Here is a 15,664-nt window from a genome sequence, read left to right as displayed (position 1 = left end):
CTGTGAGATTTATCTCTGACAATTTGTGTGTCTTCATCTTCTCGGACAGACGTGTGATTGGAATCTAGGCCATCTCAGCTGGCATTAAGCTAGGAATCCCTTTCCTGCAAAAATTAAGTCTGACTTCCAGGTTTAAGAGATTTTTGGCAAAGTCAAGCACCATCCAACATGCATGAAGTCTGGCTGTTGCTGTACATGTCAACAACAGTGTGTGTGGAGCAAAGCTTTAACAATAGGATTTTGTGGCCAATTCTGTTGTCACTTCTATTGCCTCTCGCCATGTACCCATTCAATGTAGATGTTGTGAAATGCCCTGAGAATGATCCCCTTCCTATTCCACATGAGTGGTACCAGCCGGGTGGCCTCATTATCGGTGGAATTGCTTCTCAGATGTTTTATGACTTTGATGAACTTTCCTTCAAGAAACATCCTTCTCAAGGTCTTTTTGAGATTCCACAGTAAGGATTTACCCACTCACCTTCTGCATCATCTGAGCTATGGCAGGCCATAATAATAATAATGATAATGATAATAATAATAATAATAATAATAATAATAATAATAATAATGCAATACTATAGTTATTTCTACAAAAATGGGGAAGGGAGGGCCATTTGTTCCTGCAGCTATTAATTTTTGTTTAAATCTTAGATAAATTCTGAGTTCCACTAAGGAACTGTTATATGAATTGAAACATATCTTCTTTTTAATGGTGTTCAAATTAGATTTTGATGAGCTATTTTGCACATCTCTAGATTTATCCCAAATGCAGCCATTTTATCAGAGGCAAGACAACACCCTTTAGATATGAAAGCTTCAATGGCAGGCTTAAAAATTTGGCTTAAAGTTTAAATTTTTACAGGCTGCTCTTTTATATGCCTGCAAGAATATGTTGTTGAGAGAGCTTTTTGCATCGTGCTTTCACTGACATTTTGCTTTTCAGTTAGATATGATCATTCTGTGATTGCTGAATTCAAGCAGAAATAATAGCAAATATCTCACCTTGTTACTTACACATTCTTTATGGAAATTATTTTCAGCTGGCTTCCTATTTGAGCAAATCTGTCTGTTGTTAAATAGAGTAGGACCGTTACTTTAGTCTGGTATAATATGGAACCCTACGAAATGTTTTCGGATATATATGGTGGTGTTCTTTTCTTTTAGAGAGCATTGAAATCTGAAGGTGTAATATGGAGAACATGTCATATTGTTCTATTCCTATGATGCAGTTTGGCAGCAAATCATTCCTCTCTTGTTGGCCAGCACGCTACATTTTCTGTTTAAATATCATCCCATTGGTACATACAGTCATGTGAAAAAGAAAGTACACCCTCTTGGAATTGTATGATTTTACATATCAGGACATAATAACAATCATCTGTTCCTTAGCAGGTCTAAAAGTTAGGTAAATACAACCTTAGATGAACAACAACATATGACACATTACACTGTGTCATGGTTTATTTAACAGAAATAAAGCCAAAATGGAGAAGCCGTTTGTGAAAAAGTAAGTACACCCTTACTGCTTCCATAGGAATTAAGATGCTAAGTAGCAGACAGGTGCTGCTAATCAAATGCCTGTGATTAATTGATCGTCAGCAAGTATGACCACCTCTATAAAAGTCGAAGTTTTTTTCAGTTTGCTGGTTTGGAGCATTCAGCTGTGTGTTAACACAATGTCAAGGAGGAAATACATCAGCAATGATCTTAGAGAAGCAATTGCTGCTGCCCATCAATCTGGGAAGAGTTATAAGGCCATTTCCAAACAATTTAAAGTCCATCATTCTACAGTGAGAAAGATGATTGAAAAGTGGAAAAAGTTCAAGACTGTTGCCAATCTTCCAAGGACAGGACATCCCAGCAAAATCACCCCAAGTTCAGACTTTGCAATGCTCAGAGAAATTGCAAAAAAACCAAGAGTTACATTTCAGACTCTACAGGCCTCAGTGAGCATGTTAAATGTTAATGTTCATGACAGTACAATTAGAAAAAGATTGAACAAGTATGGTTTGTTTGGAAGGGTTGCCAGGAGAAAGCCTCTTCTCTCTAAAAAGAATGTGGCAGCATGGCTTAGGTTTGCGAAGTTTCATCTGAGAAAACCACAAGACTTCTGGAACAATGTCCTTTGGACAGAAGAGACCAAAGTGGAGATGTTTGGCCATAACGCACAGTGCCATGTTTGGCGAAAACCAAACACAGCATATCATCACAAACACCCCATACCAACTGTCAAGCACGGTGGTGGAGGGATGATGATTTGGGCTTGTTTTGCAGCCACAGGACCTGGGAACCTTGCAGTCATTGAGTCGACCATGAACTCCTCTGTACACCACAGTATTCTAGAGTCAAAGGTGAGGCCATCTGTTCGACAGCTAAAGCTTGGCCGAAATTGGGTCATGCAACAGGACAATGATCCCAAGCACACCAGCAAATCTAAAACAGAATGGCTGAAAAAGAAAAGAATCAAGGTGTTGCAATGGCCCAGTCAAAGTCCAGACCTCAACCCGATTGAAATGCTGTGGCGGGACCTTAAGAGAGCTGTCCATAAACAAATGCCCTCAAACCTCAATGAACTGAAGCAACGTTGTAAAGAAGAGTGGGCCAAAATTCCTCCACAACGATGTGAGAGACTGATAAAGTCATACAGGAAACGAATACTTCAAGTTATTGCTGCTGAAGGTGGTTCTACAAGCTATTGAATCATAAGGTGTACTTACTTTTTCACACATGGTTTCTCCATTAGACCTGCTAAGGTACAGATGATTGTTATTATGTCCTGATATGTAAAATCATACAATTCCAAGAGGGTGTACTTTTTTTTCCACACGACTGTAAGAACATAGGAAGTGCCCTGCGGGATCAGACCAAGTGTCCATCTAATCCAGCACTCCGTTCACACAGGGGCCAACCAGCCACCGGCCAGGGCAGAACAAGCAGGACATGGTGCAACATGGTATTGTTGGCCTTGAGCAGAATATTTGTCAGAGTCTGTTTATGAAGCCATTATCCTTATAAAGCTGTATCTTTGGTTGAAGGATGTCTAGGTTTTATGTCCTGGTCTGTAGTTATGAGAATTATTTGATGTTCTGGTCTGTTGATCACAATAAGAAAATACACACATACACATACACACAAATCAATGGGAAAATATATTTCAAAGTAAAGAATTTTTTAAAAAGGGAACTGGTCAAATTGCATTTGGAAGAGAACTGTAGTGAAAGAATGTTAGGATTTTGTCTCAAAGATGGCCTGAATAAAATTCTAATTCATGCATAATATTGAAGAGTACTTGCATTGAAATGCAAATGAACTGGAACCAGCAGGACATTATGCATTTATGATATCTCTATCATTTATGGAGGTGGGGGAGAGGGAAAAAATGACCGCTGATAAATTGGTGGAGATTCCCCCCTCCTTAATTTTCCTCATTAAAATGAGATACATGCCTTGTTTAATACATATCACTCTCTTAAAAGTGCTGGGGGGGGGGGAAGTACTAGACATAAAAACAATTTGGTAATTCTCTGCATAGCTTGCTTCAGAGTAAAAACAAAGTTCCCCCACCCCCACCCCCCGCCATGATGGTTGTGTTGAAAATTGACAACAATCCAGTGATGGCAACTTCTGAGGGTGGCAAGGGACGCACAAATGGCCCAAGGATGCATACAGCACCTGGCCTGCATTTCCACGCTCACATTTTAAAAATGGGTCCCTGACGGACACCACAAATAAAGTTTTACCTTCTTTATAGCTTACTATAAAGAAATAGATATTAGGGGTGTGATCCGCTCCGATTAGGAGCGTAGAAGCAGTAGCGGATTGGCCTGCTCCGCCTTACCCAGAGGCGGAGTAGGAGCAGACCGTGGACCCCTAGAAGCAAGGCGAAGAGAAGCGACCATTTTTCGGAGCTCCTAGTTCAGGAGGAGCGCTCCGGTCACCATCTTGAAAACATTTCGCCATAGGATTGCATTGTGGCAAATAATCGCGAATAACTACGTTCTTTTTGAAGCTATCGTTCTGGAAATTCTTGTGCTCAGAGAGTTGTGGATGGGGGTCATTTTGAGACCACTCTCACCTCTCTGCGTCGTGCGGGTCGCGTGCTATATTTTTTTGAAAATCGGGTCAACCGCGCGGCTCAAACGGCGTTTTCGGCTTTTCGCCCATAGGATTGCATTGCGGGAAAGACTCGGGCATAACTGGGTTGGTTTTTAAGCTATTGTTCTGAAAATTCTTGTGCACAGAGAGTCGTGGATGGGGGTCATTTTGAGACTACTCTCAACTTTCTGCGTCGTGTGGGTCGCGTGCTAGAAGTTTTTAAAAAATCGGCGGGAAAAATACCTTTTTCAAAGGGCTGAGGGGCAGAGTCAGCTCCCGGTCATGATCACATGATCCCAAAGTTAGAGGAGGGCATAGGCAAAACGGGTAACTTGGGATTCTGGGAAACTTCTCTTTCTTCATCTGAACGGACTTTTCCCAGTGTTTTTTAAAACAGTAGCCCCACCAAATGCACAAACACAACCTGAAATCATATACTAAGCCAAGAATAAGAGATAGAAAGACAGCACTGCTACCCACCCTAACTTTGGGGAACAACTGAAAAGATGTGGTGCAAGGGGATGAGCTCCCCTAGGGCATCTCATCGTGGACGTGCCCCCACTCTCTCCTGCACTGGAAGGCCATTAGAGCCTTCCAAAGAGAGTAAAACGGTGGAGCAATGCCTATTATGAGTCGAAGTGAGCATTTACTTCTTAGTGGTGGAGCGATGCCTGTTATGAGTTGAAGTGAGTGTTTACTTCTTAATCTCAGAGCTGTTGGTGGCTGTCTTGAGTTGAACTGGCAGCTGCTTCCCCCTCCCCCGGGCACGTCCCCCTATTGCTGGTAAAAGACAGATATAGCCTTTTTTTAAAAGTTCTTCTTTCTGTTTATTGAGCAACACTGCTGCTTTTAATTCCACCCCTCCTTTGTTTATTTATTGATTTATTCCATTTTATATGCATTACTGGCTTATCCTTGGCTCACTTCCTTATGCCCCCAGAAATGCCAGCTGCATGCCTGCCTGCCTTCCCTCCCTCCTCCCCTGCCCACCTCGCAGGGATGTTGTGTGTGTGTGGCTTTGACTCAGGGGAGAAGTCCTTCCTGCGCTCACTTGGAGTCTTGGAAGTTCCAAATTTTGCAGGTTTAAGCCCCACCAAAAAACAGGGGATGATGGGACTGCCTTGGATAAGCTGTCATGGTGGTGAGTTTGAGGGGTTTTTTTTAACGTGCAAAATTGACGGAGCTATGGAAAGGGGTGTTGGATTTTCATAAATTCCCCAAAAATCAGGGGATGATGGGACTGCCTTGAGTCTTGGCGTGCGTATGTATCCCTGGATAAGCTTTCATGGTGGTGTGTTTGAGGTTTCTAACGTGCAAATTGACGGAGCTATGGAAAGGGGTGTGAATGGGGTGCCCGATTTTCAAAAATTCCCCAAAAATCAGGGGATGATGGGATTGCTTTGAAACTTGGCGTGCGTGTGTATACCCCCATGAGGTGTCATGGTGCCAAACGTGAGGTTTCTAACTTGAACCAAAAAAAAGTTGTATAATTTTTTATCTTTCAATGCAAGCCTATGGGGGGGGGAAACGGAGCTCCGGATCCGGATCTGGAGCTCCGAGCGGAGCGGAGTGGAAGTGGGCGGGGCGGGGGTGGGACGGAGCGGCCTGATCCGGAAAATGGCAGATCTGCAAGTGAAGCGGAGCGAGGGGTCCGTGCACACCCCTAATAGATATACTTTTAGCTCAGCAAGGGAAACATTGCAAACAGGGATGGAGAGCACTGATACTATGACATCAGACCTAGTTTATAAATTATTATTATTATTATTATTATTATTATTATTATTATTATTATTATTTATTTATTTATTTATTTATTTATTTATTAAATTTCAATACCGTCTCATAGTTAAAGCTCTCTGGGCAGTTTGAACAAAATTAAAACACTGAAATATTAAAAATCCATCTACAAAATTTACAACCATAAAAAAGGTGAAACAGACAACATAGGAAACAGACAACATAGAAACACAACATACATTTTAAAAAACTAGTTTGAGCTCTCAGCCAAACCTAAAAATAGATCTTGGATTGTTTGAAAACAGCAGATGTTATTTGGCACCAGGTCAACACCTTTCTTCCAGGCATTTAGGGCTCATCTCCACCAAGCAGGATATTCCACTATTAAAGCGGAATATAAAAGGCAGGAGCCACACTACTGCTTTATAGCGGTAATGAAGTGCACTTTCATACCACAATATTCTGTTTGATGTGGCTTCTGGCTTTTATATTACGCTTTCATAGTGCAATATCCTGCTTGGTGGAGATGAGCCCTAAATGCCTGGAAGAAAGGTGTAGACCTGGTGCCAAATACATAAAAAATGTTTGTGCCAAGTGGGTCCCATAAGGGAAATAATTCCTTACCTGAGGGCCACCACTGAGAAGGCCCTCTCCCTGGATGCTGTCCTCTGAGCTTCCCTCAGAGCAGGCACCTGGCAGAAGACCTTAGATATTATTCATAATAGAGAGCATTCTAAGCCATTAAGAGGTGGTATGTGGCATTCTTGGATTGTGAAATATTGTCTTCATTAGTTGTAGAATTCTCTCTTGAAATAATACCCTCACTACATTGGCAGTGTGGTGACAAAGTTCTACCAGCACATCCTTGCCTTGGCATTTGCAGTGAATGAGATCAACAGGAATCCCAAGGTCTTGCCCAATGTCACACTTGGTTTCCACATCTATGACAGCTATTACAATACAAGGATGACCTACAGGACCACCCTGGATTTGCTCTACAAACTGCATAGATTTGTGCCCAACTACAAATGCGACACTCAGAAAAAACTGGTAGCCATCATTGGGGGCCTTGGTATTGAAACCTCCTCCTGTATAGCAGAGGTCTTACAAATTTACAACATTCCACAGGTAGGTATATGGAATGGGTTGTGGGGAAATCTCTTGTAATTCTCAGAGTTGTTGTATGGTTGAGAAATATAGATAGCCCCATGTTTTGAGAACATTCCTCTGGAAAGGTTCATGATTTCAACTGTCACAGAACATACACTGGTATTACTATTTTCTCTCTGTTTTTTTTTTTTTTTGGGGGGGGGGACATGCACATGTATACAGAAACTGCTCCTAACAAAGCTCTAAAATATGTGTACATGCTATTTCAGCTCACATATGGCTCATTTGCCTCAGAAGAGATTGAAGCCATGAAGATTTCAAACTTTTACCATTTGGTCACAACTGAAGATTGTCAGTATATAGGCATAATCCAGTTACTTCAACATTTTGGGTGGACATGGGTTGGAATCTTTATTGTGGATGACCACAGTGGAGAACATTTCCTGAAAGTCCTGGAGCCAATGTTTGCACATCATGGAGTCTGTTCAGCCTTCACAGAAAGAATCCCACAACAATTTCACCTAGACGATTGGGATAAAAATTATGATGTAATGTCAAGCATTTCTTTCCGATTCGGGGATCCCAAAGTCGGTGTATTTATCTTGTATGGAGAAGCTTTGACTATTGCAACATTGAGAACAGTGATATTTTTGCACGGTCCTGAGAACAAGAGAAACACATCCTTTGGAAAAGTATGGATTATAACAAGTCAGATTGATTTCATATCAACTGGTCTTGAGAAAGGTTGGGATTATCAGCTGTTTGAAGGTTCCATTGCATTCATGATTCACTCAAAAGATATTTTAGGGTTCAAGGAATATCTTGAGAGCATAAAGCCTAACTGGACTCAAAGAACAACCTTTCTCAAAGATTTCTGGGAACAGGCGTATGATTGTATATTTCCAGATATAAGCATGTTGGCGGAAAGCGATGAAACATGTACTGGACAGGAAAAGCTAGCTAGTCTTACTTCAGATCTTTTTGAAATGCACATGACTGGCCAAAGCTACAGTATCTATAATGCTGTTTATGCTTTAGCTCATGCTTTGCATTCCTTGGACATATTTAGATCCAAGCCCAGGTCAATGGTGGGGGTTCATGGTGTTGACCTTCAGTCTTTGCAGCCTTGGCAGGTAATGTCTACAGGACAGAAATTAATTTCAATGATGAGATAAGTCTTATATGCAGTTACTTCTAACTTTATCCTCTTATTGTTATTGGGGGAAAGGTGTTGTATAACGTTATGTTGATTTACTGCACATTTCCTTCAATATTTGTATCTTGAAAAGACTTTCTGATTGAAGTCTAAAGCACATCATTTCCTCTCAGTGTCTTTTTCTCTTTCAACTAGCTCCATGCATATCTTGATGGCATTGTGTTTAACAACTCAGCAAAGGAAACCATGTCATTTAATGAAAAAAGGGAAATGGGAGGAGGATTTGATGTTGTGAATATGGTGACCTTCCCAAACAAGTCCTTCCAGAAAGTGAAAGTTGGTAGGTTGGATTCCAGTGCTTCTGAAGGAGAAGAACTCACATTTAATGAGGATATGATTGTGTGGCACAGATGTTTTAACCAGGTATGGATTCTGGGATAGTCTTACTACATTATTTATTTTCCAAGTGTGTAATCAGGGTGCACAAAATTTTCCTTTCTGACTAACCTCTTCTTGAGAAGGGTCATAAAACTAGAAGAATATCACTGCTGAGCACATTCAAAACTAGTGACTGTGAAGGGCAACATATCTCTTTTCAGATGTTGCCAACAAATAAACCTATTTAGCCCCCTTTATCTAAATTAAACTAAAGTCCAGTATGAAGTACGCAAAAAACCTGTACACTGCACCCAATATGTGGCAGGTAAAATTCCTATTCATCCTCCCCACCTCTCCAAAGGAGGCAGCTAGCTAATCCCACACTAGAGAAATGGCAGGAGGGTGGAGGCAAAAAGATTGGAAGAGGCGTGGTAAGCATGTGGGACTTGCATTTATTTATTTATTTATTTACTTATTATATTTTTATACCGCCCAATAGCTGAAGCTCTCTGGGCGGTTCAAACATGGCAGTCTATATTAAAGCTCACTCTAATAATCCAGCTACAGTGTACTATAAAATTTAGCTTTCAAAAATATCAAGAAACCCCATTTGGGTTCCTGGCAAAAATTAGAGCTCACATAAAATATTGCACCTTGGGAAATAGTAAGATTGTTGGGTCCCAAACAGAATGAAATTAAATGGTAATTTAACTCTATCTCCTATTAAGAGATGAAATATTTGTGATACAATTCAATTTATTAAATGATGCCAGCTCTAGTTAAATACATGTAGCTCCTCTTTTTCTGAAGCAAGCATTTTCTCATGCAATTTTTCTCCCTTAATTTCTTTAGAGAAACATCATGTGAACATTACCCTACGTGTACTCTAGAGTAGGCAGGCAATGTTCACAAATGCAGAGAAGGAATGTATTTTAAGACAATTACAACAACATCGGCATATACTGCCAAAGCCTGAGAGATGAAGAAAACCTCTTTTTAAAAAATAAAATAAAAATCTTTTAACAGATTTTAGTTGTCTTTTCTGGCAGTAATGTTGTTTTTTTCAAAACACATTTAGAAATTGAAGGCAGGCGATTTGGTTTTATAGCCTCGCCCAGGAGACGCAGCCTATGTGCGGAGCATGCAGCTCATCCTTTCCTCCCCCTCCCCATCCTCAACAACCTGCTCCCGCCCTATCCATACTGGCAGGCTGGAAAGGGTCTTCTAAACTTAATAAAATTGAAAATGTTTCACCAATCTTGCTGACATTTACATGTGCCAGAAAGAAATGTTGGTTTTTAATAATAATATTAATAATAATAATAATAACAACAACAATAAATTCTTTCTTGCCCACCTCATAGTACACATTATTAAAACATGCTAAAAACACCCTAAATCATTCTAAAATTCCAATGGGTAGGCCTGGCTTAAGAGATCAGTCTTAATAGCTTTCTTAAATGCTAAAACACTGTTAAGTTGACCAGTCTCCTCCGGCAGGCCATTCCACAGTCTGGGAGCAGCAAAAGAGAAGGCCCTCCAGGACTTGAAAATACCCTGAAAATTTCAAGAAGATTGATGAAAGATTGAGGTCCAAAACGTATGTTGAAAGGATGTTAAAAATACTTTTGTTTCCTGTAAGATTGAGGTCAGTGTAGGAACTATCCCCTGCGAAACACACAAAACCACACACAACTTTTAAAGAGAGATTAGTTATTTCGCAGATGTATGATCCAAAATGTATGACCAAGCAACCTTCAGTATGTGGAAAAAATGAAGATACATGTCTCAAATTAGCCAGAGTATATGGAATGGAATGTGGGTAGTGTTTGGGCTACTATGAGGAAAAGAAAGGTAGACCTCTCACATTTGGGATAAAATAGTATATTGTAGTTATCAAATATTGTAGTTGTGAACTGTCCAGAGAGCTTCGGCTGTTGGGCGGTATAAAAATGTAATAAATAAATATATAAATAAATAAATACATAACAAGTTAAACAATAGGATTAAATGAACACTATATGCAAGAGAGGAACATGCAAGCTTAATAATTAATTCAGGAAACATATTTTGATGAATGAATCATGCATAGAGATGGTCCCAGGCTCCATCCATGGATAAATCAATTCAATAAACAAAAAATCTACGGTTTAACTCCTTAACTCCCAATTTCCCCACTTTTTGGTGCTTGGTGGAAGAGTGTACATCCTTAACATTGTTTTGTAAACCGTAGGTTTTTTGTTTATTGAATTTCATGGCTTTGTGTAGAGGATGACCAGATATCTTTTAAATCTCAGACGTACCTATTACATATGACTTGGAAGTCACATGTAATAGCCACATCAGAGGTTTAAATGCATTTTAAAATACTGCTTCCAAAAACTGCATTTGCCTTGTATGCTGCAACCTTACACTGTTAGCTCACATTAAGAAATCCATCCAAAAGGTTAGCTTCTTTCCACCTGGCTATCCCAAAGCACATATCCCATATGACTTGGATGTACTTTGGAATAGGCAGGTGGAAAGAAGCTAACCTTTTGGATGGATTTCTCAATGTGAGCTATCAGTGTAAGGTTGCAGCATACAAGGCAAATGCAGTTTTTGGAAGCAGTATTTTAAAATGCATTTAAATCTCTGATGTGGCTATTACATGTGACTTCTAAGTCATATGTAATAGGCATGTCTGAGATTTAAAAGGCCCCTCTCACCCCACTTCACTTACCTTCACTTACGCCCCACCCTACTTCACTTACCTTCTGCGGCGGCGGCGGGCCCAGGCAACCCCCCCTTCACTTACCTTCTCCGGCGGTAGCAGACCCGGACTACCAGGCCTGCCGCTGCCAGAGAGTGTAGCCCCCCCCATCCCTCCTGGGCCACTGCCACCACTGCACAAACTGCAGCGGCGACGGCAGGCCCAAGCAACCCCCCACCCCACTTCACTTACCTTCTGCGGCAGTGGCGGGCCTAGGTTTAAATTGAGTCTCTGGTTCCACCTGGAAGCAAGGGCCCAATTTTTGGCCTTGCTTCCGGGTAAAGCCGGGGGCTCCATTTTAACCCGGGCCTGCTACTGCCGGAGCAGGTAAGTGGCCCCCCCATCCCGCCTGGGCCCGCCACTGCACAAACTGCAGCAGCAACAGCGGGCCCAGGCAAACCCCCCCCCCCAGTTACCTGATCTCTTGGGGATGAGCGCAGGCCGCACTCTCCATTCTTCTCCCCCCTTCCCTCTGGGGAATCTGAAGCGCATGCGTTGGCTTATCAGATTCCCCATAGGGAAACATAGGAATTTTTAAAAATTAATAAAAAATTGATGGAATGGTCTTTTGAAAAAAGAAAGGCCATTCCATCAATGGGAAGGATAGGGCAATGCAATCCTACAACTGGATTGCATGGGGAGGCTACCAACTAGCAGCATTTAGTGCACAAAAAAATGGTCGCCAACCGGGAAGCATTTCTGTGCCAGTTTGGAACAGAGATGCTTCCCCCCCTTTTGTCATTTAAAGTGACATCCTGCCCTCAATATTTCATCAATCTTCTTGAAACGTAAAGGGTATGTAAAATCAACATTTCTTTCTGGCAGTACTCTGTTTCAGAAAGATTGATGAAATATTTTTCATTTTAGGATGCTAGGTTGACCCACCCCCAAATAACTCCTTTTAACATGGTGGAATGCTCTTTTTACTGAGCATCCTTAACACAGGGAACACTGCCGTGTTCCCTGTAATATTTTAAATTGTTGTACACTGTCTGCAAAGATATTTAGAAGGCAAGACAGTATATAAATATTAACATTACAGGTTTTATGAGGAACCCTGGACTTAAATGTGGTGAGCTATCCTCATCCATGACAGAGCGTTCTTCCTGAAACTGGGGGTTCCACCTGTGTCCTTCTTTCAAGAGTGGTGGTGTTGAAGGTGGGTGTAGCACTGGCTTCCATACTGAAGGAGTGGGGTACATTCTAACTTCTTTCCTGAATACGGATAGGTGCTTCCCATTTCTGTCTGTAACAAACACTGTCAGGCTGGTAATCAGAAGAAAAAGAAGGAAGGGGAAAAGTTTTGCTGCTATGATTGCAATCCATGCTCAGAAGGGAAGGTTTCAAATGAGACTGGTAAGTAAAGAACTTCTCTAATTTTTCCATGCAACACTGGGTGTTCTTCCCTGATGAAATGGAACTGAAATGTGAGCTTCTTCTTTTATTTTATTTTCAGATATGAATGACTGTTTCAAATGCCCAGAAGATCATTATCCAAACAAGAATAAACATAGTTGCATCCCAAAAGTTATGAACTTCCTGTCTTATGATGAACCTTTAGGGATCAGTTTAACCTCAGTTGCCATTTCTTTTTCCCTGATCACAGCCTTGGTGCTGGGCATTTTCATCAACCAGAGAGATACGCCCATAGTCAAAGCCAATAACCAGGACCTCACCTACACTCTGCTCATCTCCCTCCTCCTCTGCTTCCTCTCTTCTTTGCTATTCCTCAGACAACCAGGGAAACTGACCTGCCTTCTCCGACAACCAACTTTCGGCATCATCTTCTCAGTGGCTGTTTCTTGTGTCTTGGCAAAAACCACACTTGTTTCCCTGGCATTCAGAGCCACAAAGCCTGGATCTGGGTTAAAGCGATGGGTTGGGAAAACACTGGCTCATTTCATTGTCCTTCCATGCTCCCTTATTCAAGCCACCATTTGCATTATCTGGCTGGCAACCACTCCTCCTTTCCCTGACTTTGACATGCACTCTGTGACTGAAGAAATCATTCTGATATGTAATGAAGGCTCAGTCACCATGTTTTACTGTGTCCTGGGCTACATGAGTTTCCTGTCCATTGCCAGTTTCATTGTGGCCTTCCTGGCCCGTAAGTTACCTGACAGTTTTAATGAAGCCAAGTTTATTACATTCAGCATGTTGGTGTTTTGCAGTGTGTGGATCTCTTTTGTCCCCACTTACCTAAGCACAAAAGGCAAAGCCATGGTGGCTGTGGAGATCTTCTCCATCTTGTTCTCCAGTGCTGGGTTGCTGTGCTGCATCTTTTGCCCCAAATGCTACATTATTGTTTTGAGGCCCGAACTGAACAGCAGGGAGCACCTAATAAGGAGATAGTAATATATATATATATATATATATATATGTGTGTGTGTGTGTGTGTGTGTGTGTGTGTGTGTGTTTTTTCTACCTGTTGTACTGTCAGTTTTGTTGGAAACAATTTCTAGAACTGGATGGAATAGGATGACAATAATAATCAGTCACAATTAATTTAAAGGTTTCCCCAAAATTTCTGTTGATTCTGAGAGTGAAAGTTGTAGTGAAATCTCACGCTTTTAGCTAAGACAAGTTTAATCACATTCAGCATGCTGTCAGTCAGGGCGCCCCTATGATAGATTTTGGCTTTTCGCACCCCTTCAGTTCACCTTGGTTCACCCGTCAGTTTGGCAACGTGGATGGCCACCCATCTTGCCCATCCCGAAGGCTGGCCCTGTTGGCAGTTTTCGGCATGTGGTTTTCCTGTGTTCCAATGTACCTGTGTACAAGTGGCAAAGTTATCTTGGCTGTGGAGATCTTCTCCATCTTATAAAAATGCAATAAATAAATAAATAAATTAAATCTCCTGTGCTGTATTATTGGTTAGCATCTTTTCTATTAGATGTTATTTTTTTGTGCTGAGGCCTGGACTGAATAGTAGGGAACAGATAATGAGGATGATGCATGATGCATTAGAGAAGTTGTGTTTTTTCTTTCTTCCTAATATATTTTTATGAATACCAAACAAAGGTTTCAGGAGCATATAGATTAGCATAACAATAATTCTACGTTCTCTCAGTCTACTTCATCTGTTGCCTTCTCAGCTATCTTATCCTAGAACCTGTTCTGTGATGGAAGCCTCATGATGAATATTCCAGTGTGGACAAATTTCCAGTTCTCAGTGGCAAGGCTTGGGAAATTGTACAACTCCAGATGTGGTTTTACTTTTATGCCTCACGTCAATCCTAGCTACCATGGAAAATGGTCAGGGATGGTCAGTTTATCTTTTTAAACTAGCCTTCCCTGGCCTGTAATTTATTCTGGTTTTATGTGATTTAAATTCTTAAATTGGATTCTATGGTTTTTGTTGTAAACTGCCCAGATAGCCTAGACTGTTGGACAGTATAAAAATATAATTAATGAATACAATTTTGTGTCCCTAGTTGACAGCTGGTTGGCCACTGTGTGAAGAGAGTGCTAGATGGACCCTTGGTCTGATCCAACATGGCTCTTCTTATGTGCTTATGTGCTTAAAGCGATTCGTCTTGCTCTACAGATTGGAATGTGAGGGCAGAGTGTATTGTTACTTAGCATTTAAGAAAGTATTCTGGGAAAGTCTGTTAGGAGTCCTTAAACCAATTGTGAGGAATTTCTCAGCTTCCCATCTTAAGCCAGAAAGAGTGCCTTCAGCCATGGCTAGACAAGGGTGTTGGAGGGCGACGATCTCGGGATTTTATGATCACGGATTTATCACCCTCACCTACAAGCGGTGTGCAACGTCGCGGCCACCATTTTGATTTTTTTAAAAAGGAAAAGAAATGCATGAGTGCTCTCACCCAATGGTGAGGTTGTTGTTGTTTTTTAAAAAACACACCTCTCTCTCCCCCACCCCACCCCCAATGAGCACAGAGCTTCTGAGGAGCTCCGTGCCCCATGCCCGGCTCCCCATAGTTACTCGAGAGGAGCCGGACAATGCACAACTCCAAGCCACACATCCTGTAGTCTTGGGATCATCCTGAGAACAAGGAAAAAGTGGGCTAACAGGGAAGGGTGATATCCTTGGCCAAGGAAGGGATCATCCTTCCCTTCTCCGGATCCCCTGTGCATCATGTGGATGCACAGGGGTGATCCCAGGGTGATCTCCGGGATATTACCCCCTCTAGCCATGGCCTTGATTTCTTCTAATATGAAATAAAATTTTAAATATATTTCTAAAAATTTGTAAATAAAACAAATGTAAGTGTTGTCAATAGCAAATGAGGGCTTTTGTCTAAGGTGAGATTCACTTCCTCTCACTGTTTAATATACCTCAGTATAAATGAGCTACACAGATTGCCAACCTGTATCCTGTTCTTTTTTTGGTCCACATTTTAAAGCAGACCTTGTAATGCAGTTCGTAGCTCTGAACTTTAGGACCAAAAAAGAAAAGTTTATGATGGAAA

At 41.3% G+C, this 15,664-nt stretch overlaps 1 protein-coding gene across 1 annotated transcript; it reads left to right on the top strand.

The window, feature by feature from the left end:
• The first annotated feature begins 279 nt into the window (after positions 1–279).
• Positions 280–13,583, top strand: LOC134405927 (vomeronasal type-2 receptor 26-like). The gene is made up of 6 exons (XM_063137177.1): positions 280–458; positions 6,672–6,963; positions 7,215–8,078; positions 8,297–8,524; positions 12,461–12,587; positions 12,688–13,583. Exons 1-6 carry the CDS (start codon positions 280–282, stop codon positions 13,581–13,583), a joined length of 2,586 nt encoding a protein of 861 aa, XP_062993247.1.
• Positions 13,584–15,664: the final 2,081 nt, after the last annotated feature.

The sequence above is a fragment of the Elgaria multicarinata genome, chromosome 11 (assembly GCF_023053635.1).
Source record: "Elgaria multicarinata webbii isolate HBS135686 ecotype San Diego chromosome 11, rElgMul1.1.pri, whole genome shotgun sequence".
Taxonomy (NCBI): Eukaryota; Metazoa; Chordata; class Lepidosauria; order Squamata; family Anguidae; genus Elgaria; species Elgaria multicarinata.
The sequence above is the reverse complement of the archived record's forward strand: the minus strand, read 5'-3'. Positions and strand labels throughout refer to the sequence as shown.

What these genes read in the sequence shown, in the direction of transcription:
- LOC134405927 (XM_063137177.1), top strand. Translation starts at nt 280, where the DNA reads ATGTACCCATTCAATGTAGATGTTGTGAAATGCCCTGAGAATGATCCC. An exon ending in AGTCTTTGCAGCCTTGGCAG is followed by an intron (nt 8,079 to 8,296) that starts GTAATGTCTACA and finishes TCTTTCAACTAG; the next exon opens with CTCCATGCATATCTTGATGG. An exon ending in GAAGGTTTCAAATGAGACTG is followed by an intron (nt 12,588 to 12,687) that starts GTAAGTAAAGAA and finishes TTTTATTTTCAG; the next exon opens with ATATGAATGACTGTTTCAAA.